This window comes from Zalophus californianus, chromosome 12, assembly GCF_009762305.2.
Source record: "Zalophus californianus isolate mZalCal1 chromosome 12, mZalCal1.pri.v2, whole genome shotgun sequence".
In the NCBI taxonomy this organism is placed as follows: domain Eukaryota; kingdom Metazoa; phylum Chordata; class Mammalia; order Carnivora; family Otariidae; genus Zalophus; species Zalophus californianus.
The window spans coordinates 48373630-48398962 of NC_045606.1; the positions used below are offsets into that span (position 1 = coordinate 48373630).

At 36.5% G+C, this 25333-nt stretch overlaps 1 protein-coding gene across 1 annotated transcript in view; it reads right to left on the reverse strand.

Annotated features, from left to right (window-relative positions):
• CRPPA (CDP-L-ribitol pyrophosphorylase A) overlaps positions 1-25333 on the reverse strand; it is a 294956-nt gene that overhangs the window by 180930 nt on the left and 88693 nt on the right. The window contains exons 4-5 of the mRNA XM_027574160.2: positions 24619-24723; positions 18007-18052 (exon numbers count right to left, since the gene is read on the reverse strand). Of these exons, the coding sequence (XP_027429961.1) occupies positions 18007-18052; positions 24619-24723 (151 nt within the window). The remainder of the gene's footprint in view (positions 1-18006; positions 18053-24618; positions 24724-25333) is intronic.

Genomic DNA, 25333 nt, shown 5'->3' on the forward strand with positions numbered 1-25333 from the left:
TGGGGGAAAATGGGAAGTCTTTTTTCACTGCTTTTAATTAAGTACCTGGCAAACCTACAACACTTACTTTATTTCATTAATTAAAACTCTCATGTTTCCTCTGTATAACATCCCTGAAATTGAAACAGCATCTTAGAATTGCTACCATTCAGGGCCATATGAAGATACACTGATCTCTAACTTTCTCTGCATTGGTATGCACTACAATTACCTTTGTGTCATTTCCCTAACTTTAATACATTATAAATTCATGTAACCACATCAGGACACAAAGCAGTTCAATCCCTCATGTCATCTCTGTAATCACCCTTGCTGCATGGTGGGAAAACTTTGATTTTTGCTGTTGTTTTTACAGTTCTGTCTCTTTAAGACTATCACACACAGAATCACTCAAAATGTAACCCTATGAGAATATCATCCATCACTGGATGGAATTCCTTTGAGATTTAAATTATTTTACATATTTACAGTCTGTATCTTTTCATTTTTCAGTTGCCCTCCATTATATGGAGGTACTACGTTTTATCAATTCATCCAAAGGACAATATTTGTATTGCTAAATACTTCTGAAGGTTATGAACAGAACTGCTGTAAAACATTCATAGCTTTCTCATGTGGATGTAAGGTTTCCTTTCTCTAGGGTAAATGCACTGGAAAAGGATGCTGGCTCAAATGGTAAATGTACATTTCTCTCTTTAAGAACTGTTAAACAGTATTCCAGTTTGGCTGTACCATTTTACCTTAACACCAGCAGTGTATGACATTGCCAAATGGGAGCACTATTCATTTTTCCCCCAACCTCTTGACTCTGTAGTTCAGATTGAAAAATTTCCAATGATCTGTCTTAACTTCACTGGAACTTTCTCTGACATCTCTATTCTGTTACTAAGCCCATTTGGAAAGTTCTTCATTTTGGTTGATGTATTGTTTTCGGTTCTAGAATTTCCATTTGGCTTTTCTTCATATTTTCTATGCCTTTCTTGAGACTTTCCATCTTTCAAGAGCATTTCCCCTTATTTTCACCATTTTTATAATCAGGACTTTAAATTATTTGTCAGGTAGTTCCAACATCGGTGTCATCTCAACATGACTATCTAACTGGTTACCTTTCCCCATTTAGGTTTCTATTTTCCTGGTTCTTTGTATGCCCATTGATCTTGGATTATATCCTGGATATCTAGGTAATATCCTCGTGCACTGTATAGTGCATCCCTTTTCAGCACTTCTACCAGAGAGCTGGGACTTTATCCCACTTAGCACACACTTCCCCTGACTATACCCATATGCAAAGTTAAGCAAAAGGAAGACAGCAAGAACAGCAACAGTGCTCATCCCACCTCTTCAAGCCACGGCAAACTTGATGCCAGAGCAACGTTCACTTCTCTCAGAATTTTACAAATCTCTGGGTACCCATTGTTGCCACTGTCGGTGCCACTGTAGCCACAGGATTGCTTGGGGAGTCAATCAATAGAGTAGGGAGGAAAAAAAAAAAAAAGGAGGCTATCTTCACTATGTGAACATCAGGAGATCCCTTCCTGTTCATGCAGCCAGAGTTAGGGGGCTTCTCTTGGAACTCTGCCTACTCCAATCCTCACTTGGCAGCTTTGGGCCTCACTGGATCCAAGTCAGTGTATAGCAGAGGAACAAAATCATGAAATTCACTGCCAATTAGGTAGTACTTGAAAGTTGGGTATTATTCGTTATTCTACCTGCTACTACTTTATTTATAACCTCAAATATCTGTTCTATTTACTCTGTTCAGGTTTTATAGCTTCATTCAGTGGGAGAATGAGGGTATTCTTGTTCCACTTTACCCAGAACTAGAACCCTATGTCTTTTTATACAAGAATTGTAATAAAATTCTATGCCGTAATATAGAACTCATTTATTGTTTTTTTAAAAGTTTCTAAACTTTTAGGGGCACCTGAACGGTGCACTTGGTTAAGCATCCAATTCTTGGTTTCAGCTCAGGTCATAATCACAGGGTTATGTGATCGAGCCCCACATTGGGGCTATGCACTCAGGGCAGAGTCTGCTTAAGTTATTCTCTCTGTCTGACCCTCCCCACCGTGCACACACACACACTCTCTCTAAAATAAAAAAAAAAAATGAAGCTTCTAAGTGAACATAAAACTTTCTACTGTAGTTATATTGGGAGCATTTATCTTTACCCCATAGTATAAAAATATTGATTGCAATCAATGGTACCTCAGAGTTACTGAAACATGGTAGAAATGAAGTACTTGTTACATGCCTACCCAGTCACAGATCACACTGTGGTCAATGGCTGCTTATCTAACAGAACAATATTATCCATGTTATACCAAAACAGAACAAAATTATCCATCTAATACCCAAACAATAGAGATCATGTAAACCTTTAAATTTCAAAATCAAAGTTACAGTCTCAGTTGCATACTTATTAATCATGCAGGGCTTAAGAATACTCTCCTACAGAATCCTAATTCAGATGCTTCAAGACGTAGAACTTTACATAGAAGTCACCTGGCTCAATGGTCCACAATGTACTGGAGAGACAACAGTCCCAAATCCCAAAACCAATTAAGCATTTACTGAAACACATGAAGATATATAAAATAGGGGACAATGTCTCAGAAGGTCAGTTGTCATTTTGTGCTAGACTTTCCAACGGTACAACTACATACTATTAGTTCCAAATTAAAGTGAGAGAAGACTTGGAAGTTCTTCCAACAGAAAATGGTCCTCTGCCTCTGTTAACTTCTTTGGTCTTCAAGGAGTTGATAGAGGCAGAGAGGCAGAAATATTATCAGTATTCCAACCATCTACTCTGGAGGATGCATCAAAGTACCCCTAGCATGATATCCAGAATGTCACTTTTTTCAATAGATCACAGCTTCATCTGACAAATTCTTCAAATTCCCTCAAGTTTCAGTGATGTCCTAAGTACAATGGAATTTCTTCAGGGCTTTTAATCCCCTGGTTTAATATGCTTTGCCATCTAAAACTTAGCCACCTTTGGTTAGGGTACATGGTTTAGCAGAATATATTCATGTACAACATGTTGTCAAAAAATGTTTAATTCCATTATTATTCTAAAGTCTTTTACAGGAAATAGGTATCATATATAGATTTTTTTAAGTTTATGAATAAGGCCAAAAACTAACAATGTATATACTTATCTTTTGAAGTTTCTCTTATTGTCCTTGAACGTTGGACCTCTTGGTATAAATGCAATCTATGGGCTTCCTTCAAGGATTAGAAAACACATATAAATTTGGGGTTTTCCCATTGAACTTCAGCAAAACAGTAATATGAAAATTTTCTAACATGTGCACCCTTTTCACCACATTAAAGACCCAATGACACATTAAGAGGGCCAAGGAATATCTAGACATATGCCTGCAATTAATAATCAACAAGGATTCAGGGTGCCTGGGTGGCTCAGTCATGAGTTTCCACTCAGGTCATGATCTCAGGGTCCTAGGATTGAGCACCATGTTGAGCTCTGTGCTCCCGGGCAGAGTCTGCTTGTCCCTCTCCCTCCCTCTCTGCTCCTCCCCTGGCTAACAAATAAATAAAATCTATAATAATAAAAAAAAGAGTAATCAGTAATTACTCAACAATGCTCAGGACGGTGTATTTTACAAGAAGGTTTCAAACATCGAGTAGAGGCAAACCTAAATAGTAGGTTAGTTCCACCACCAAGTGGGCAAAAAATCCAGGCAGCCTTGTTTTCTTAGAAACATCTAACAACATGACTTCATCAAGGCTCATTATTCAGTACACTGACCTACTCAGCCAAAATTTTAGTGTTCTTAGATAAATAAGCAACTGTATCAAATCCAACACTATTCACATCCAATAGATGTTTCCAGCCCTAATCCATTCATAATGAGGTCATCTTCCATTCACTTGTTTAGTTCCTTCAATCAACAGCCAGTCTGAGAGTATTTTCTGTCTCACAACAAGGATTTTAAAATAGTATTAAATAGACTCACCACTTCTGAGCCCCGAGGTCCCTGTCTCAGTTTAATAGATAGTAAGAGGCCTCAGGTTTCCCTAAACATCTTAATAGAGGAAACTATTAGAACAGAGAAGGGGGCAGCATATGGTCAATAAAGAAAAAAAAAACCAACAAGCCAGGTCTAGAGGACAAGGGGACAACAGGGTTGGTACAGAGAGACATGCAAAAGACACAACACATACACACTTTAAAAGGTCAAAATGGTCTTCAGAGAAGTTACCTCTACTGACTGTACATGTTTCTACTGGAGGGCAATGGTAATGGTACATAGGCAGATTTTTTTTTCAAGATTTGTTATATCAGATATTCACATTTTTAAGTGACTCATTGAATACAGGATGAAGTTTTTTACCTTACAACTCCAAGTAAGGAGCAGACATGTGACATCTTATCTGTTGCACATGTTTTTACATGTAACATATTACTATTTTCCAAGTAAATGATGCAATACATATATATATTCTTTTTCAAAGTATATATTCTGAATTAAGAGAAATGTGAAGGAAATGCAATTTTTAAAGTCTAATGACTCACCAGGATATTTACAAAATGTATTATTGCTTTAAGCATAAACATCTTATTTGGAGTTTTTATTGTTTTATATTCTACCTACATCAGAGTCAAGTATAACTGGCTAGCTTTTGTCTTATCAAGTCTTATTTAGCTAATTGCTTAATAACTCACTGTGACCTTAGAAGTTTTTGAACATGACAGATTTATTTCCCTGTGTTTTAATTAGCATCTAATGACAAATAAAAGAAATTATAAAACTAAAGTGACCTTTACTTTCTCTAATCTTCACCCAAATATTTAACTTTCCAATTTACATTTTTTACAGGAAGATTCCAAGGAAACCAAACTGCTATTAAATCATATTGCAACCTTCCTGTTCTAACTAAAGCTTGACGCAAATGTTCTTACAGATTCACGTAAGATACAGTCACAGTATTATTTTCAAGACAGTGAAGAACAAAAACTATTATGTACAAAGAAGTTATGGTATTAATGTGAAAATGTGGAAAATGAAGAATCACAGTCAAAAGCCAGATACATCAAAAATTACAGTTTCTATGTAAATCTTAGTTGTCACACTGCATTGTCCAAAAAAGCATGGTTAATGACATAAATGGTGCCATCACTGGGTATATAACAAGAAAAACCTGATGAAGACATACCACAGATGCAGAACATTGTCCAGTTACAGATGGAGAAAACCTGATTTAAAGTTTCTCATTCTTTCAATTTGATTAAAAAGATTAAAAATATATTGCACTTAAACTACCATGATATTAAGTATAAATATTAAAGGATCACAAAAATATTAAGGCATTAGTTTCTTCATATGAATAAAACACATACTATCACAATGAGTCTTCCTAATTCTTACTAGCACTAAATCAATTTTATTCACATGTGATTTTATTTTATTCCTTTCAGTCAGAGCCAATTTACAAGTATATTCAGCTACTTTCAATGTATAAGCACAAAATGATTCAAATGCTTACCTACTGGTTTGATTTTCTAAAACACTGTATGAAACAAACAAACAAAAAAGCAGCCATATGGGGATTTGTACCTTACCTGTTCAAAAATGCTTAACAATAAAAGAATTGCCTTTTTATCAGTCATGTTGAAAAAATGTTTCAACATTTTTCAACTCAGAATAAATTCTAAGTTTCTGAATCAATAGATGTTGTATTTGAGAAATCAACATCAATTAAATTAACAAATGGAAAACATTACATAATGACTGGGAAAACATGATTTTTTTATGTGAACATTAACTATTTTTAACTACTATTAACTAAAGTCATTTAAAAATTATTTTCTGTTTTCACTATTTTATTTTTCCATGTTTAAATAAACAACCATATGACAAGAGGCATCATGAGACTTTTTTATAGCATAAGCTTACTTGGGTTTGTACAGTTATAACCCAGAAAGCATAAAACACTTTTTTAAACAGTCTTTAGCCACAAAATTAAATATATTAAAAGATTAGATGAAGGAAGACGGTAGAAAATAAATGCAATCTCTTATTTTAAAATTCCGTGGGGTTTTTTTTCTATGAAAATTTTAGAATACTGGTTCTTTTGCCAACATGGGGTCTGTCAGCATATTAAGTTTTGGTTGGGACTGTAGGTCATATGTAAATCTAGATAAAATATGTTACCACTGGCATCTGTTAGTACTTAAATGGTTTGGGTACGTCTGAGCAAGCAGAGGCAGCTCAGTGGGAGGGGTGGGCTCAACCAGCTTGTGTGTCCAAAGTAAAAAACTTCTTTGTTACATCGCTGTTTATAAACATCCTGTAACTTCATTATCTTGTTGAGCTTATTAATCACGCTACTCTCTAGAAAAGTTTGTTTTAAATTTCACTCACAGAGGCCTATAATAGTTAAAATAACAAAGAAAAATGGCCAGATCCAACTCTTTACCTCAGAGAAAGTAGTAGTAAAATGCTGTTTTGAATCCCCATAGTAATTGGTTTGGAAAGCAAGAGGGGACCAATTTTGTGACTTCTGGCAACGAGTAGAGCTTAAAGCCTGGAGTTTTAAAGGTCAGCCAATGTGGTCGGGATAGAGCCCTGAGGGCATTGAGCTGTTCTTAAGGAAAAGGCAAACCAACAATCCATGGATAGACAGCTTATAAATAGCAATGTGAAGAGCACCTGGAGCACACAGTAGGGAGGTTATGTGCTCATCTCAGAGCACTTCCCAGAGAGGCAGTGTTCAGTGACAGACCCCTCCAGGAACAAAGGAACTAGCAGGCACCATCTCCCTCTCCCATTCCTCAGCACAAGCATAGGGCCACCTGCAGGAACTAACACAGCATCTACACCTAATTTGCTTACACCAAGCCCTAACTCCCCTGTGCTTCAGTGGAACTACTCTTCCCATTCTTACTTGCCTCAATCCCAGCACAGTGGGCCCCCTCCCCCAGAAGGCCAGCCTAATCCCTGCTCAGACCGCATCTCCCAAATCAGTGAGGTTCCAGCACTGGTGGTGACAGGTCTCATCACAGGCAGACAAGAGCCCACCTACTTAAAATACACCACGTTCAGGCCAGGGACCAAACCCTACCCATAACAGACAAAGAGAGCCTCTGCAGACAACTGGAATGGAGGATAAAGCAGCCAGGACAAAACAGCCAAGTGCACATAACATACATTGGAGACACTCCTAGAAACACCAAGCCCTGGGGAACAGGAAACACCGAACAGAAGGGCACTACAGAACTTCTTCTTCCTAAGGTCATTATCCTCAAGAACAGGAGATACAGCTGATTTTCCTAAAATAGAGAAACAGGCAAAGAGACTTAGACAAAATGAGAAGACAGAAATATTTATTCCAAATGAAAGAACAAAGTAAGGCCATGGCCAGAGATCCAAGTGAAACAGATATGTCACACGCTTGACGAAGTATTTAAAGCAAGGATTGTAAGGATTCTCATTAGACTTGAGAAAAACAGTGGAAAACATAAGTGAGACCCTTAAAGAGATAAGGAATAACATAGCAGAGATAAAGGACTCAATACATGAAAGGAACAAATTAATGAACTAGAAGACAGAGTAATGGAAAGTAATCAAGCTGAACAAAATAGAATGAAAAGAATTATACAACATGAGAATAGACTTATGGAACTCAGTGACTCCATTAACCATAGTAACATCCGTATTACCAGAGTCCAAGAAGAAAAGGAGAATAAGGGGCAGAATAATTATTTGAAGAAATAATAGCTGAAAACTTCCTTAAACTGGGGAAGGTAACAGATATCCAGATGCAGGACGTACAGATAACTGCCAACAAAATCAACAAAAGCAGATCCACACCAAGACATATTGTAATTAAATTGGCACAATGTAATGATAAAGAAAATATTTTAAAGCAGCAAGACAAAAGACAGTAACATACAAGGGAAAAGGCATAAGGCGACCAGGGAATTTTTCAGCAGAAACTTTCCAATCCAGAAGGGAGTAGCATGATATATTCAAAATGCGGAATGGGAAAACTGCACCCGAGAATACTCTATCCAGCAAGGCTATCATTCAGAAGAAAAATAAAGAGTTTCCCAGACAAAGCACAATTAAATGAGCTTATGATCACTAAACCATTCCTGTAAGAAATATTAAAGGGAACTCTTTGAAGGGAAGGAGAAACCAGAAGTAACAGTATGAAGGTAGGAAACACAAAAGCAGTAAAAATGAGTATTTCTGTAAAAAAACTCAGACAAGAAATTCACAAAATAAAAGGATGTAAAATATGACAACGTGTACCTAAAACATGGGGAGGAAAGGAGTAAAGAATGGTTTCAAACTTAAGCAACCATCAACTTAACATAGACTGCTATATGCAGGACCGATTATATACAAATCTAATGGTAACCATATATCAAAAACTACTAATAAATATGCAAAGGATATAGAGAAAGAAATCCAAATAGATCATTAAAGAAAATCAACATACCATGAAAGAAAGACAAGGAAGAATCAGAGAAAATCCTTAGGAACAACCACAAAACACAAGTAATAAAATGGAAATGAATACATATCTATCAATAATTACTTTGAATGTAAATGGACTAAACGCTCCAATCAAAAGACACAAAGATGGATTAAAATAACAAGACCCATGGATATGCTACCTATGAGAGACTCACTTTAGACCGCAAATGATACAACACTGTAACAGACAGAAAAGACTTTAAAATGAAGACTCTTATGACGGAGAAGGACACCATCTAATAAAGGAAACAATCCAACAAGAAGATCTAACAATTGTAAATATTTATGCACCCACCAAAGGAGCACCCAAATAATAAAACAGTTAATAATAACAAACATAAAGGAACAAATCAATAATAATACAATAATACCAGGGAACTTTAACACCTCATTGACATCCATGGACAGGTCATCCAAACAGAAAACTAACAAGTAAATAATGGCTTTGAATGACACACTGAACAGATGGATTTAATAGATATATTCAGAACACTGCATCCTAAAACAGAATACACATTCAAGTGCACATGGAACATTTTCCAGACTAGATCACATATTAGGCCACAAAACAAGCCTCCACAAATTCAAGAAGATTGAAGTCACACCATGCGTCTTTTCTGAACACAGTGCTAGGAAACTAGAAGTTAACCACAAGAAAAAATTCTGGAAAGACCACCAATACATGAAGGTTAAATAACAAGCTACTAAACAATGAATGGGTCAACCAGGAAATAAAAGAAGAAATTAAAAAGAACATGGCAACAAGTGAAAATGAAAACACAATGGTCCAAAACCTTGGGGATGCAGGAGAAACAGTTCTAAGAGAGAAGTATATAGCATTACAGGCCTACCTCAAGAAGCGAGAACAATCTCAAAAAGCCTAAGCTTCCACTGAAAGAACCTAGGAAAAAAGAACAAACAAAACCTAAAACCAGCAGAAGGAAGGAAATAATAAAGTTTAGAGCAAAAATAAATGATATAGAACCTAAAAAAAAAAAACAAAACAGATCAATAAAGCCAAGAGCTGTTTCTTAGAAAAAAATCAATAAAATTGGTAATTCTCTAGCCAGACTTATCAAAAAAAAGACTAAAATGTCACAAATGAGCAGAAAAATACCACAGAAATATGAACAATTACAAGAGAATATTATAAAAATCTATCTGCCAACAAATTGGACAACCAGGAAGAAATGGAAAAATTCCTAGAAACATATAAACTACCAAAACTGAAAAAGAAAGAAATAGAAAATTCGAACAGACTGATAACCAGCAAAGAAATTCAGTCAGTACCAAAAAACTCCCAAGAAACAAAAGTCCAGGACCAGATGGCTTCACAAATTCTACCAAACATTTAAAGAAGATTTAATACCTATTCTTCTCAAACTATTCAAACAGAAAAGGAAGGAAAACTTTTTAATTCAGTCTATGAGGCCAGCATTATCTTGATACCAAAGCAGATAAAGAAACCACTAAAAAAAGAAGTATAGGCCAATATCCCTGATGAACATAGAAACAAAAATTGTCAGCAAAATGGTAGCAAAGAATCCAGCAATACATTAAAAAAATTATTCGCCATGATCAAGTGGTATTTATTCCTGTGTTGCGAAGGTGGTTTCATAATCACAGATCAATCAATCTGATACATCACATCAATAGGAGAAAGGATTAGAACCCTATAATCATTTCAATAGATGCTGAAAAAACATTTGACAAACTACAACATCCATTTATAATAAAAACCCTAAAAAAATAGGCTTAGAGGGAACATACCTCAACATAATAAAGCCATTTAAGAAAAACCCAAGCCAATATCATCCTTTTTTTTTTTTTTGAGATTTATTTATTTAGGGGCGCCTGGGTGGCTCAGTCGTTAAGCATCTGCCTTCGGCTCAGGTCACGATCCCAGAGTCCTGGGATCGAGCCCTGCATCGGGCTCCTTGTTCAATGGGAAGCCTGCTTCTCCTTCTCCCACTCCCCCTGCTTGTGTTCCCTCTCTCTCTCTGTGTCTCTCTCTGTAAAACGGATAAATAAAATCTTAAAAAAAAAAATTTATTTATTTATTTGACACAAAGAGAGACAGAGAGAGCACAGCAGGGGGAGCAGTAGAGGGAGAAAGAGAAGCAGGCTCTCAGCTGAGCAGGGAGCCCGATGCGAGGCTCAATCCCAGGGCCTCAAGATCATGACCTGAGCCGAAGGCAGATGCTTAAATGACTGAGCCACCAGGTGCCCTGCCCGTATCATCCTTAATGGTGAAAAACTGAGTTTTCCCCTAACATTGGGAATAAGACAAGGATGTCCACTCTCACCACTTTTATTCCACATAGTACCGGAAGTCTTAACCACAGCAACCAGACAAAAAAAGAAATAAAAGGAATCCAAATTGGTAAGGAAGAAGTAAAACTTTCACTATTTGCAGATGACATGGTACTGTATATACAGAAAACCCTAAAAATTCCACACAAAAAAACTGCTAGAACTGAAAAATGAATTCAGTAAAGTTACAGGATACAAAAGCAATGTACAAAACTCTGCTGCATTTCTATACACCAATAATGAAGCAGCACAAAGATAATTTTTTTAAAAGGCAATTTATAATTCCACCCCAAATAATAAGATACCTAGGAATAAACCTAACCAAAGAAGGGAAAGATCTATACTCTGAAAACTGTAAAACACTGATAAAAGAAATTCAAGATGACACAAATGGAATGACATTCCATGTTCATGGGTTGGAAGAGCAAATATTGTTAAAATGTCTACATTACCCAAGGCAATCTACATATTTAATGCAATCCCTATCAAAATACCAAGAGCAATTTTCACAGAGCTGGAACAAACAATCCTAAAATGTGTATGGAACCACAAAAGACCCCAAATAGCCAAAGCAATCTTGAAAAAGAAAAGCAAAGATGGAAGTATCACAATTCCAACTTCAAGTTGTAGTCATCAAAGCAGTATGGTAGTGGCACAAAAAAGAGACACATACAGCAACAGAACAGAAAACCCAGAAATAAACCCATGACTACATGGTCAATTAATCTTCAACAGAGCAGGAGAGAATATCCAATGAGGAAAGGACAGTCTCTTCAACAAATCATGTTTGGAAAACTGGACAGCAACATGCAAAAGAATGAAACCTGACCACTTTCTTACACCATACACAAAAATAAATTCAAAATGGATCACAGACATAAATGTGAGACCTGAAACCATAAAAATCCTAGAAGAAAACACAGGCACTAACCTCTTTGACACTGGCTATAGCAACATTTTTCTGGGCATATTCTCCTGAGGCAGGGGAAACAAAAGCAAAAATAAACTATTGGGACTTAATCAAGATAAAATGCTTCTGCACAGCAAGGAAAACAATCAACCAAACTAAAAGTCAACCTAAAGAATGGAAGAAGATATTTGCAAATGACATATCTGATAAAGAGTGAGTATGCAAAATATATAAAGAACTTACTAAAAAAAAACCCAAAAAATAATCCAATTAAAAAATGGGCAAAAGACATGAACATACAGTTCTCCAAAAGAGACATCCAGATAGCCAGCCAATAGACACATGAAAAGATGCTCAATATTGCTCATCATTAGGAAAATGCAAATCAAAGCCACAATGAGGTATCACCTCACATCTGTCAGAATGGCTAAAATCAACAACACAAGAAACAACAAGTGTTGGCAAGGATATGGAGAAAGGGGAACCCCTCTTGTCCTGTTGGTGGGAATGCAAACTGGTGCAGCCACACTGGAAAACAGTATGGAGGTTCTTCAAAAGTTAAAAATCAAAGTACCCTATGATTCAGCAATGGCGCTACTGGGTATTTACTCAAAGAGTCTAAAAACATTAATCCAAAAAGATACATACACACCTATGTTTACAACAGTATTACCTACAATAGGCAAACTATGGAAAAAGCCCAAGTGTCCATCCATTGATGAATGCATAAAGATGTAGTATATATACAATAGAATGTTACTTAGCCATAAAAAGAATGAAATCTTGCCATTTGCAAGGACATGGACGGAGCTAGACAGTATAATGCTAACTGAAATAAGACAGAGAAAGACAAATGCCATATGATTTCACTCATATGTAGAATTTAAGAACCAAAACAAATGAACAAAGGCAGAAAGTATGAGATAAACCAAGAAACAGACTTTTAATTATAGAGAACTGTGGTTACTCGCAGGGAGGGGGATGCAGGGATAGGCGAAGTAAGTGATGAGGATTAAGGAGCACACCTGTGATGAGCACAAGACGGTGTATGGAGGTGCTGAATCCCTCTATTGTACACCCGAAACTAATATTACACTGTAACTTAACTGGAATTTGAAACTTAAAAAAAAAATGCTGTTTTACCTCATAGTTAATTTGCGATTAACTGTACCTTCTCCAATGCAGACAACTGTGTGAATATAAGACTACTTTATATACGCATTTCCTATTATCAGATACTTCACTATAGATGGAAAACCATATAAATATACTGATGCTAAAATAAATTAAGCTTCAAAATGAGACATCTAAAAACACAAAAAGAGAAGTCAGATTTTGACACTTGCTGGATACCACAATTTGGGGACTTTAGTCAAAAGCTTGCCTAAAGTTAGTTACATCAAAATTCCCATACTAAACAAAAGATATGGACTTGGAGGAACATTAAGATTCATCAAACATACATGCCGTTCCAGTGACAAGTAAATTTGCGAGAACAAAAGGCACATGCAAGACATTTATCAAGGAAATGCTTTGTAGAGTCTTAAAATATCAAAACAAGAAAATACTTTCATGAGAATATAATTTGTTGACCAGCACTACTTGGCATTCAAGTGAAAAAGCAACTCAGAAAGGACCACTTACAGAATATGAAGCACTCAGATCACAGTAGGAAAAAAAGCTTTATCCTGGTAAAGGAAAAACTGCTATGGCTGGATAAGCCTTCAACTACCAGAATTAACAAAGAAGAAAACTAAACAGTAACCAACCCATCATTCTGAATCTATGATTTTGAGTTTTCATTGTTGCTCATTCTCTAGGCATGTCCAGAAATCTGCGAGGTCAGTATTATGTTTCTCCCACACTCTCTAGAAGATTATACCATGTGTTTAGCACAGCACCATAAGAGAAGACATCCCGTCACAACTGTGTGCTCACTCTTCAGCGGGCTAGCTGCAGAGAGAGCTTTAAGCCAACAGAATCAGAGTTGGGTAGGCTGAACTTCACCAACCACTGGCTGTACTGACTAGAAGAGCACTAACGGGTCTAGCATCCAGCACAGCAGTCAGCTTGAGTAGCTTAGGACTCAGAGGTGCCAAGCAGCCATGTCCCAGAGTGAAGTCAGGCTTCAAGACAAGAGAGACCTGGGTTTAAATTGTGCATCTTGCTCTTACTGTAGGACCAAGAGAAAAGTAATGAATCTAAACCACAGTTTACCCATCTTCAAAATGAGAGTAGTATTATGTCTGTTACAACATTATAGTAAAAAGATGAGGGTAACCTATTTAAAACAACTGGTATATCAGGGAAATTCAAATCAAAACCACACTGAGATACCACCTTATACCAGTTAAATGGCAAAAATGGACAAGGCAAGAAACAAATGTTGGAGAGGTTGTGGAGAAAGGGGAACCCTCTTACACTGTTGGTGGGAAGGCAAGTTGGTACAGCCACTTTGGAAAACAGTGTGGCGGTTCCTCAAAAAATTAAAAATAGAGCTACCCTATGACCCAGCAATTGCACTCCTGGGTATTTACCCCAAAGACACAGATGGAGTGAAAAGAAGGGCCATATGCACCCCAATGTTCATAGCAGCAATGTCCGCAATAGCCAAACTGTGGAAAGAGCCGAGATGCCCTTCAACAGATGAATGGATAAAGAAGATGTGGTCCATATATACAATGGAATATTACTCAGCCATCAGAAAGGATGAACACCCAACTTTTACATCAACATGGATGGGACTGGAGGAGATTATACTAAGTGAAATAAGTCAAGCAGAGAAAGTCAATTATCATATGGTTCACTTATTTGTGGAACATAAGGAATAGCAGGGAGGACACTAGGAGGAGGAAGGGAGAAATGAGGGGCGGGGGAACCGGAGGGGGACATGAACCATGAGAGACTATGGACTCCGAGAAACAAACTGAGGGTTCTAGAGGGGAGGGGGTGGGGGGATGGGTGAGCCTGGTGATGGGTATTGGCATGGAGCACTGGGTGTTATATGAAAACAATGGATCGTGGAACACTACATCAAAAATTCATGATGTATTGTATGGTGACTAGCATAAAATAATAAAATAAAATTTAAAAAAAGAATTGTCTGAAGAAAACTAAAAAAAATTTTTTTCTTTAAATAAATAAAACAACTGGCATGAATGCCATGTGCTCCCAATCCTGGTTTTAAACTTTGACAAAAGTATATATATCCAATTTTACATCACCTTTGAGAAAAAAATTTATATAATATAGGAATAGGTACATTGGGTCACAATATGTGTCTCTTAGGAGTAGGTAAAGTGGTGTCGTGGGAGAAAAGAGCCACCTCTCCCCATAAGTTAAATTTTTTTCAATTCTAAGGAAAATAATGCAGCTGTACACTACAACATACAACTACATTCAATTAAACTCAATGTTAGATACTACAAAAAACAAAAACAAAAGAAAGAACAAGAGGACATCCTCTCAACTTCACTGAATCAATCTAAAAGAGGTTCACACCAAGTTACGGGCAACGCTGAAATCCAAATAGAAAATTTATTAATTGTTTTCGTATATAAATTTGGTGGTAAAATCAGACCTAAACTTGGACTAGAGGTTCTACAGTCTTTATTCCTGCACTAAATGCAAACATTCATGCATTATAATTTTCATTATGTTGCAAGGTCCTTAATCCCACTGGTGATGTGACTTAATATGTTATGTACTGCACTAACTTCTGAAAATATAAATATTCCAAATTTCAAAACACATATAGGTCAAGGATTTCAGAGAAGGCAATCTAAACAATCTCTGCTTAAGGAAAAAAAAGAGGTAACTACCAAAGACAGAAACTTGCAGTTAAGAATTTATTTTGTATCCTTCTTAAATCAGTAATTGCTTAGAACCCTTGATGATCCAATAATATGGACACCGTGACATGACCTACGTCATTAAGTTCTTGGAGAAGCACGAGATGATAAACATAACCCAATGTCTGACACAAAGTACCCAATAAATACTGTGTTACAGTAGTGCCTAGAAAAATACTTTGAACATTTACTAGGAACAGGCAAACTGGTAAATACCTAGCTCAAACAATCTGCTATATATATTTTATTTTGTAATTTAATTTTAAAAAATCCAAGGGTGTTCATTTGCCTATGCCTAGTGTTCTTTCTCCTATCAGGCCTCAGAGATAGCATTAGTGCAAATCACAGAGGCAGGTAGCAATCCCAGGTAAGCAAACAAGCATTTGGAGCTGATAAAGCACTGTGAGAGCCCTTAATGCAATAAAAATATTACCTAAAAAGAAAGGAGCTGTGAAATACTGAAGAGCGGCCTAGAGAAATGTTTCCAAAATTTAACGTACAAACTCATCAGCCAGAGTTTTGCCTAAAATGCATCTTCTGATTTAATGTGGTGGGGCCACACATCCTGCATTCAGTTTCTCAGGTAATCACCATGCTGTTTATCTAGAGGCCCACAGTGAGGGTGGGAAGGCCCCAGAGGAGTGGCCCTCCAAGTATATGATCAACATCACAGTCTCCTGAGAAGTTATTAGAAATGCAAACACTAGAGCATAAAGAAATTTTTGGAGATGACTGACCAGCCATTTATATCCAGTCAGATTACTTTCCCTGATAATAAAAGAATACTTTTTAAATGCTTAAAAATAAAAATGGCACACTAAAACATGTTACAGAAGAAAAACAGTTCCTCTCTGTATACAATTTCCAAAACTATAGTCGTTACAATTATAGTTAAAATGCAGGCTTTTATTTTATAAGAAGCCTGCTCTAATAAATTGTAGGCAAATATAACGTGCGCAATTCTCAGCAGGAGCCCTTACCAACTACTCACAAAATAGGTCATGTCCATTGTACCTAGGTAACAAAGGTATGACTGTGTATGGAAACCAGACTAGTTTTCTATTTCCCTCTGCTGAGAACGTAACCAACCACATCATGGTTTAGCCAACTTCTCCACAGTCATGTTTACTCAATGCCTTGCTGATGTGTAAATACATGTCAATATTTTGATTTATAGCTACTATAGATGATCTGTTTACATACACAGATACACAAATGTATAAATTATGGTACATTAATGGTTTGCAACACAATATTCTTGAAGGACAAAAACCTTGAGGATAGACTACAAATATACAATGTCATGACCAGAGAAAAGATTTCAGTTTTGTGAATGTGAAGCCAATTGATTATTCAAACTTTGGGGGGAAACCTATTTAACAAATTGACACATTCAGAGTTCAGACTCAACATTTTCTTCAACTTCCAAGTCTGAATTGCAAGTTCACCTCTCAGTCAAAACCTGAGCACACAGATCTACCCTTCATCTATTTCAAAGATGTCAGTAACAGATTGTGAAGCCCCATACTTGGTTCAGGATCGACGCTGTAATTTTTGCCAGGACCACAAGTTTTAACAGTGTTTCTGAAGTCACATCAATGGGGAACGGAGGGAGGGAGGGACGAGTGCTTCTGGCATCTAGTGAATATAGGCCAGGCACACTGCTCAACAATGTACAATGGACAAAACAGTCTCTGCTACAAAGAATTACCTGGACTAAAATACCAAGGGTGCTGAGGTTCAGAAACCCTGACTGAAATGATGGAGGCTGCAAAAATAGGCAATCAATGTCCCCTGTGCATCATTACATTCCTAGTACAGTGTTAAGTACAATGACAAATATTTGTTGATTATCACAAACTACCTCTGTGTAGCTGTGAGGCCTAGAGATGGAAAACAATGATAAAGGGGTTATTACACATGTACTATGTAAATTACAAAACAAAATTGCAATCATTGTCAAGACTGAAAAGGAATTTAACATATCATCTAGTCTTATTTCTATATATGGGGGAAAAATACCTTCATATGAAAGATGCTATATCATGTACTGATATGGCAGTGTCATGGGGGGGGGGGTGTGACAAGGCCTTTTAGTAAAAATAAGTATCTTAAGTTTATTAAAATCAGTTTTTACTTCTAATAGTGTCAGTGTCCCATACTTTTCATAAATTAAGTATTTCCTTTATAAAAATTAAAACCAATGTGACATAACTAATAAGTGACATTTCACAAGCAGGAAACGCAAAATGTAATTATTTTCCAAAAAAAAAAAAAAAAAAAAAAACAAATCACAGACCTCTGTGGCCTGCAGGCATTTATACTTCTGAGAATTCTGGGATTTATAAAAATGTCATGAGAAATTCTGAACTGGCTTGCATTTTTGAAACACAGGAACTGACAGTCACAAGGCCAAACATACCCTTAATAATCGATTCCGCTGCATACAGATCTCGTTTGTAGGTCACCTAAAGGACAAACAAACCTCATTAGACTTAACAGAGTAGGAAGGAATGTGAGAGCAATAAAATTATGCCCCAAAGGAAATGACTTATTTTGGAGAAACTATAAACACATAGTACTGACAATTTCTAAATTATAACAACATTAGCAAGTTCAGATACATTCTATTTCTGCAAATTGCTGAATATTAGTTTTTGGATCTGTAAATTGAGATATTTTGTGGCCATGGTTATCAAACTCTTATTAATATAAGTATTATTTCATAGATAATGTGGTAGTGTTTAAATAAAAGTACTAGCACTACTAGTTATTACTGTTTAATAGTAAAGTTTTATGTTGTAAGGGAGGAAGAAAAAGTATGTGTAACAAAAATCACTAAATCACATTTTTAGTTAAAATGAGATAATTCTCAAAGATTAATTCACATCAAGAGGGACTTCCTTCCAAATTGAAGGAAGTAGGTATCTTTATGTAGATAAGGTTCACCTTTCAAGTTTTTTATTAATACAGGGATCCGACAGGGACTAGAGGATACCTTCATGTACGTAAGAACAATCATTATCTTTCATGAAGATCATGCATCCTCCTTCTAATTGTAACCTGCCATAGTCCTAGGGCAGATATTTCCCACAACATATCCCGTGAGCCCAAGTACAGAATGCGTCACGTGTTTGGCAATGCAGAATCAGTTATGTCAGAAATGAAAAACCTAAAAAATAATGCATTGTATTAATAAGTACTATAAGTTTAGGAGTTGGTTCATCATTAAAGTGCCAAGATGATTATGATGAAAGTGGTCTAAAAACCCACTTTCAAAGTACTTACCAAGTGAGTACATTTCTGTGCCTTATAATTCATATTTTTTCCCTTCAGACTATCTCATAACTAGACTTATACAAAAACTTTGTTCTGCTCAAGTTGCTCAGGGCACTTCTACCCAAAATTAGATTCCCCTGCTATGCCTTTATCCTGGCTGGTAAATGGCTGGTGCAAAACATTACTCTACAATCGACAATTCAAGTACTACCTAACATGTAAGACAGAAAATTGGGGCGCCTGGGTGGCTCAGTCAGTTAAGCATCTGACTCTTGGTTTCAGCTCAGGTCATGATATCAGGGTCATGAGATCAAGCTGCCCCCTACGCCCCCGTTGGGCTCTGCCCTCAGGGCAGAGTCTGCTTAAGACTCTCTGGATCTCTCTCTCCCTCTGCCCCTCCCCACTCCCATGCTCTAATAAATAAATCTTAAAAAAAAATTAGATAGAAAATTGCTTGAGCCTTCAACTAAACTATTGAAGTCACATATGACATTGTTATATGATTGACAAAACAAGTATATGCCAACCAAAACTAGTACTATAGTTACTGATCCACAATGAAATTCCAGTATCTGGACAGAAAATAGAAAACAGACATTTAAAGGTCCATGCTATGTATTTCACCAAATTAAACAATATACCGATCTCATTCATTCATTCCACACATATTTATGAAATAACTACTCTGTTCTAGGTCCTGTTCTAAGTTTGGGGGATAAAGCAATGAAAAGAATAAATAAAATTCCTTAACCTGTGGAAACAGTATTTTCGTAGAAAAATTTTCTTGTAAAAATTCCAAAGTTTTTCTTCTGTTTGCTCAAAAACCCAAAGTTAACTAGATCACTGAAATCAGGCTTCAATACTTGTTAACTCAAATGAGAAAACAGTGTTTTTCTTTAATAATTTTCTGCTGTACGGGGGTAAACTCAGAACTGAAATAAGGAGAGGCCTAATTACTGTTATTCATTTTGTAATCCTTCTGGCTTTGAGGAATGAAACTGCATTCAAAATCACAATAGAGCAACTGTGAAAGTAACTTCTACTTTCTTTGTCCAAAGATATCTTAATGATGAATTTTTTTAAGTTAAGGAAAAATTGGTCTCAACTCCTAAAATCCCTTTTCTAGCATTCCTGCAAGACTAAACAGTTTTACATTGCAATCACTCTTGGTTAAGATACCTATTTGAATCAACTAAAGGTCCTTTCTCCACTATTATTAAATGATTAACTGTATAATCAGGAAAAACTACTAAAGTTCCTTCTGTCTAATTTTCCTTGTAGGTTGTGGATACCTACTACACACAGATTAAAGTTTTTTATTGTTTACTAATATCTTCCACATAAAGCCTTATTTAATACTTCAACCCACTTCTTACCAAACACGGATTTAAGAAAAATTAAGTACAAATGTTTCTCGCAAACTGGTAAAGTACTGCATTTAAAAATAGATTTTTTTCCTAATTGAAACAGTTAACGTACTTCAAAGGGAACAGTACTGGAAAATGTTGCAATTCTGAACTGATGAGTTAACTTTTTCTGTCAAACTTTTACAGTAATATGGGTTGCCCTTTCCTTGTTTTAATTTTCAAAAGTTTATTAAATCAGTTTGAAGTTGATTTCCTTCTGTCAGTGTGATCTGTAGTTTTCCTTGGACCTTGCACAATACATTATGAAAATTTGTTACTTAAAAAAAAATTCAACCCTTTAGTGATGGAAGAGAGCCCTCAATCCTCTGACTCACTTATTTTCATATTGTTCAGTAGAGGCTCAGAAGCCATCTCAAGGCCAGTGCTCAGGGCCCCACATTTGCCCCTCACCTAGTTAAGGTCAATTTTTGTCTTTTTTCTTTGCGCTTCTGTGTAATAGTTCATCTGAGTCAAGTGTGCAACTAAAAGAAAATAATATTCAATACAAGAGAAACCTGAAACTCAGAGCCAGACCAACAGTTTTCTGACGCTGAGGCCAGGCCTCCCTCAGCTGCCTCAAGGTGGGTTCCACACACTATCACACCTACCTGTGTCACTCTGTGTTGACAATATAGTAACAGACTTTTCAGAGCCTCCTTCAGTTGGCCACCATCTTACGTGAATCAGACAACACTTAGTCCCCATTTTTCCTATCTTTTAACTTGTAAGAAAATGAGTATGTAGCTCCAATAATTAGAAGTCAGAAAATATTAAATTTTACAAAATATAGTATGTTTATTAGACACAAATTTAGATTTGGGGATGTATCTGTTTTATTTCCATTTCATCAATTAGGTCTCTCTCTTTCCTCTAGACTAGATGGAAGATCTCTTAAAAGAAACAATGTTGCCACACTGCATTTTTGAGATTTAAAGGAAGGGAGATTATTTTGTTTTTGTTTTTATTTTTCTTGTTTTTAAGATTTTATTCATTTGTCAGAGAGAGAGAGAGTACGCACAAGCAGGGGAGCGACAGACAGAAGGAGAAGCAGGCTCCCGCTGAGCAGGAAGCCTGATGCAGGACTAGATCCCAAGACTCAAAGGCAAACACTTAACTGAATTAGCCACCCAGGCATCCCTGTTTTTGTTTTTAAACAAAGATGCCATAACACATGGATCTGAAAAAGAAAAAAAATAGTTCCCATCAAAAGGATTCCTGAAAAGTCAGGAATATGGGATGATTTCAAACACTTCAGAAACTCCTCCTAAACAAGTATTTTCAGACAATGAACAGTTTAATTTCTTCAATACCTGGTTATAAATCTTTTATGCCTTAAGGATAGTTGTAAATTTAGAAACAAAAAGCCTGTTCAATTAGTTCTGTATAGTGTAGAAAGTGAGCAAGTACTTAAGTATATTGGGACAAAAATATGGTACAATTATAAATTAAAGGAATGGAAGTTTTTATGTCCACTGGATCAAATTTTGTCAAATAACAGTGTGTCTGGCAAGGTCTGGCAAGGCCTGGCAAGGCATTACCCTTCAGGGAAAGCATGAGAGCCCATTCCTATCCCAGAAATCAGTCCTATTCTCTTCCGTGATTGGTTAGTCTTTGTCATGAGGAGTGGGGGATGTCCTCCACGCTGCATGGTGATTTTAAACAATTAATGTTTCCTCCAGGCCCCAAGGAGCCACTGCATGAAGTATGGCATAACTCTGAACATTTATTTCTTGCATTTACTTCTACAAAAAAAGTATGTAAAATACAAAATAACCCTCCCGGATTTCTGGTGGCAGTTCAAATAGTCCCACATGCAGGCATGAAACATTTCTAGTCATTCCTCATACCACTGTGAGGGTGAACTCCCTGATTTCTGAGGGGTAGGGGAAGGTATCCTGGATCTGTGTTTCAGAATCCTCCCTTGCCTTACTTTTTATGGTAGTAAAATGCCTCCTGAAATGCATTTTTCACCGTTTCAAGATTTATGAATCATGAGCCCTGTAGTTTGCTCAGCCACCTGAGTCCAGTACCGGTTTTAGCCTCAGTGTACTAAATCTTTTTTCAGATCCAAATTTTTAAAAATGGTAGCACTTTTGGTGTTAGTATAGAACACTAATTTCTAAGTATAGATTACTGCTTTGGTTTAAACAGAAACCAAGTAACTCTTTTATCCTTACAAAATGCCAAGACCACAAAATTAAATGAGAAGCCTATACTGAAGACAATTAATACAATGTCATTAAAAAGCTTTAGAGGGCTATACCAATAGCTAGGAAAGTATCAGAAAGAAGAAAAAAGGGGGGTGGGAGAAGATGATGAGAGACAGGAGGCAGAAAGAGGAAACAAGGACCCTAAAACTGCAATACTTGCACTCAAAATCATTTCACCTCAATTATCAGAAGAAATATGGTACCAGAAAAGAACTCCTAACTGCCATTTGAAGGACTTCCTGCCCAATCCATTGCATTCTATGCCCTTTTAAAATCCAAGGTCCCATTGTTCAAACAATGTAAGAGGAGAAGTCCTGGGAAAGCCAATCCCTGACTTAGTGCACTTACAGTTGGTTCCCATGAAAGGGAAGCAGAGCACCAAGACATGAGAACTAATACTAATACTGTGTTGGTGGAGAAAGCAGTGAAACAGAAAATCTCAAAAACAAAACAAAACAAACTAAAAATTGAAATAAATTTGTGAGGAACAAGTGGAAAATTTCAAGAGCAATATGTTACTTTCCTCTCATCTGCACATCTCAGAGGGCTTGACAAATTTCAAAAAGGCTCTGAACACACACAAAGATCACCACACACCCTACAACATCAAAAATGAGGCCAGAGAGCATTAAATGAATATGTGAGCAGCAATAAAACTTGTCTTGTGAGTTTCCACTTTCATCTCCCATTGCCGGCAAATTAAGTCTAGGCCACAGCCAAAAGGGGTTGTACAGAGATGAGTGTCAGGATCTGTAACAAAAAACCTAATTGGTAAATACCATAGTCTTCACAATATGTTTACTACCATCTGAACCATACACAGAAAAGGATACACAAAATGAATAAAATGTTTGCCTGGTGGGTTGAAGACATTCGGATACCCTTAGAAGAATAATATTGTGTAAGGCAATGATCCAGACATACCAATATTTTGTAATTTTGTAATTTCAGTCATTTTAAGTATGTATGAGACAATCTTAGCATAGGGCAAGGCCGATCACATTACTGTACAGAATACTTAATGAACTCCTAGGGCTTTCTGTTTTATTTTTAAGTCAATGAGGAAATATGCTTTTGGGTTCATATCATCTTAGAGTTAGGATGAATCTTTCCTTATCAGATTTAGATGGATGCTTTATAAAGATTTCATCCCTTGGGGCACCTGGCTGGCTCAGTTGGTTAGGCATCTATCTGCCTTTGGCTCAAGTCATGATCCCGGGGTCCTGGGAATGAGCCCCACATTGGGCTCCCAGCTCAGCGGGGAGCCTGCTTCTCCCTCTCCCTCTGCTGCTTCCCTTGCTTTCCTGCTCTCTCTCTCTCTGTCAAATAAATGAAATCTTTAAATAAATATATATATATAAATATATATATATATCCAAGCTCTCTCTATATATATATGAAATATATATATTTCATCCCGTATTTCAAAAGCAGCAATACTTCAAAAAAATAAAACTACCCTACCCTCTTTCAGAAAACACTGTTCAATACATTTCTACCTTCAGAACAAAGGAAAGCCACACTATGAAACACTCCAGCTATAATTACTTCATTCCCTCGAAAACAAAGAAGTTGGTCATTAGGAGTCAAACCATAATATATTCAAGAGTCTAACTCCTCACTGGGACCACCAAGTGGGTCCAGTCACCCATCCCACTAAGTCAGAACTATGGCAGATATTTCTTGAACCAAGTTGGAGCTACCACCCTCCAGGGCCTGGAAGGAAATGTTGCTACTGTGGAAAGCTCCGTTTCATCCTCAGTCCAATGGAGTTTAAGAAAACTGAATGTAAGAATATATAGAGAGAGAAGAAAAAAATTGAATAAAACCATTTTATCAGCTAAAATGGAATTTGTTTGAATAAATTATCTCAAAGTGAATTTTCTGCAAACCAAGAAATAGAAATGATACATACTTTGATGCTCAGGAAACCCAGTGAAACTCTTAATGCCTTTAATGTATACATACATACATAAATACCCTTATACCTCAAAATACTCAATGATTATGAAACCAAGCATTTTTATACTACCTCTCCATATTCTTAAGCATCTGGAAAGTGTTTATACTTGCAGAATGTGTCTTAGGAATGACCTATAAACACAGCCAAGATCCAGAGCAAAATGCCAACTTCCTTACCTTCCAGAGGTCAGGTGATCCTTCCACAAGTTTGGCATTAATGTGACCGTATTTTAGAGCCAACTGCAAACACTCGGTTCCAAATTCCAAGTCATAGTCACTACACTGGGTAGAAAAAAAAGTTCAAATATACTTTTAAGTAAAACTTTGTTTTATTTCATAATCAATATACAAAAGGAAGGGCCTAGAGAACTCAAAAACTCTGATTAGGTACAGATTCATCAAGTTCCATAATAATTGTCCCTATGCCCTAAATGTCAAAAGATACAGGAGGTAGGTAAGCTACAATCTTAAGTTTTGAACTTCCTCAATAGTTTCGGGAGTCAAATAAACAGACTACTTTTTTTTTTTTTATGAGCTACTTTTCCAAACATGTTTATAAAATGCCTGAAAGTATGGCTGAAGTTTTTTTGTATCAGGATTTTATCTAACAAATATATGTATCCATCCAACTCCAACCCCTATGCTATATTAAAATATTTGCAAATCATAGCTTTTGTTCATTTTAATATTTTACTTGTCAATATATGTCTTAAAAATTTATATTTTGATTCTGAACATGAAAACAGTTCAGTATTCTGTTATTAGACAAAAAAGGAGAGGCCTGGGGCACCTGGGTGACTCAGTCAGTTTAGCCTCCCGCTCTTCATTTCAGCTCAGGTCTTGATCTCAGGCTCATGAAATCAAGTCCCGCATCAGGCTCCATGCTCAGCTG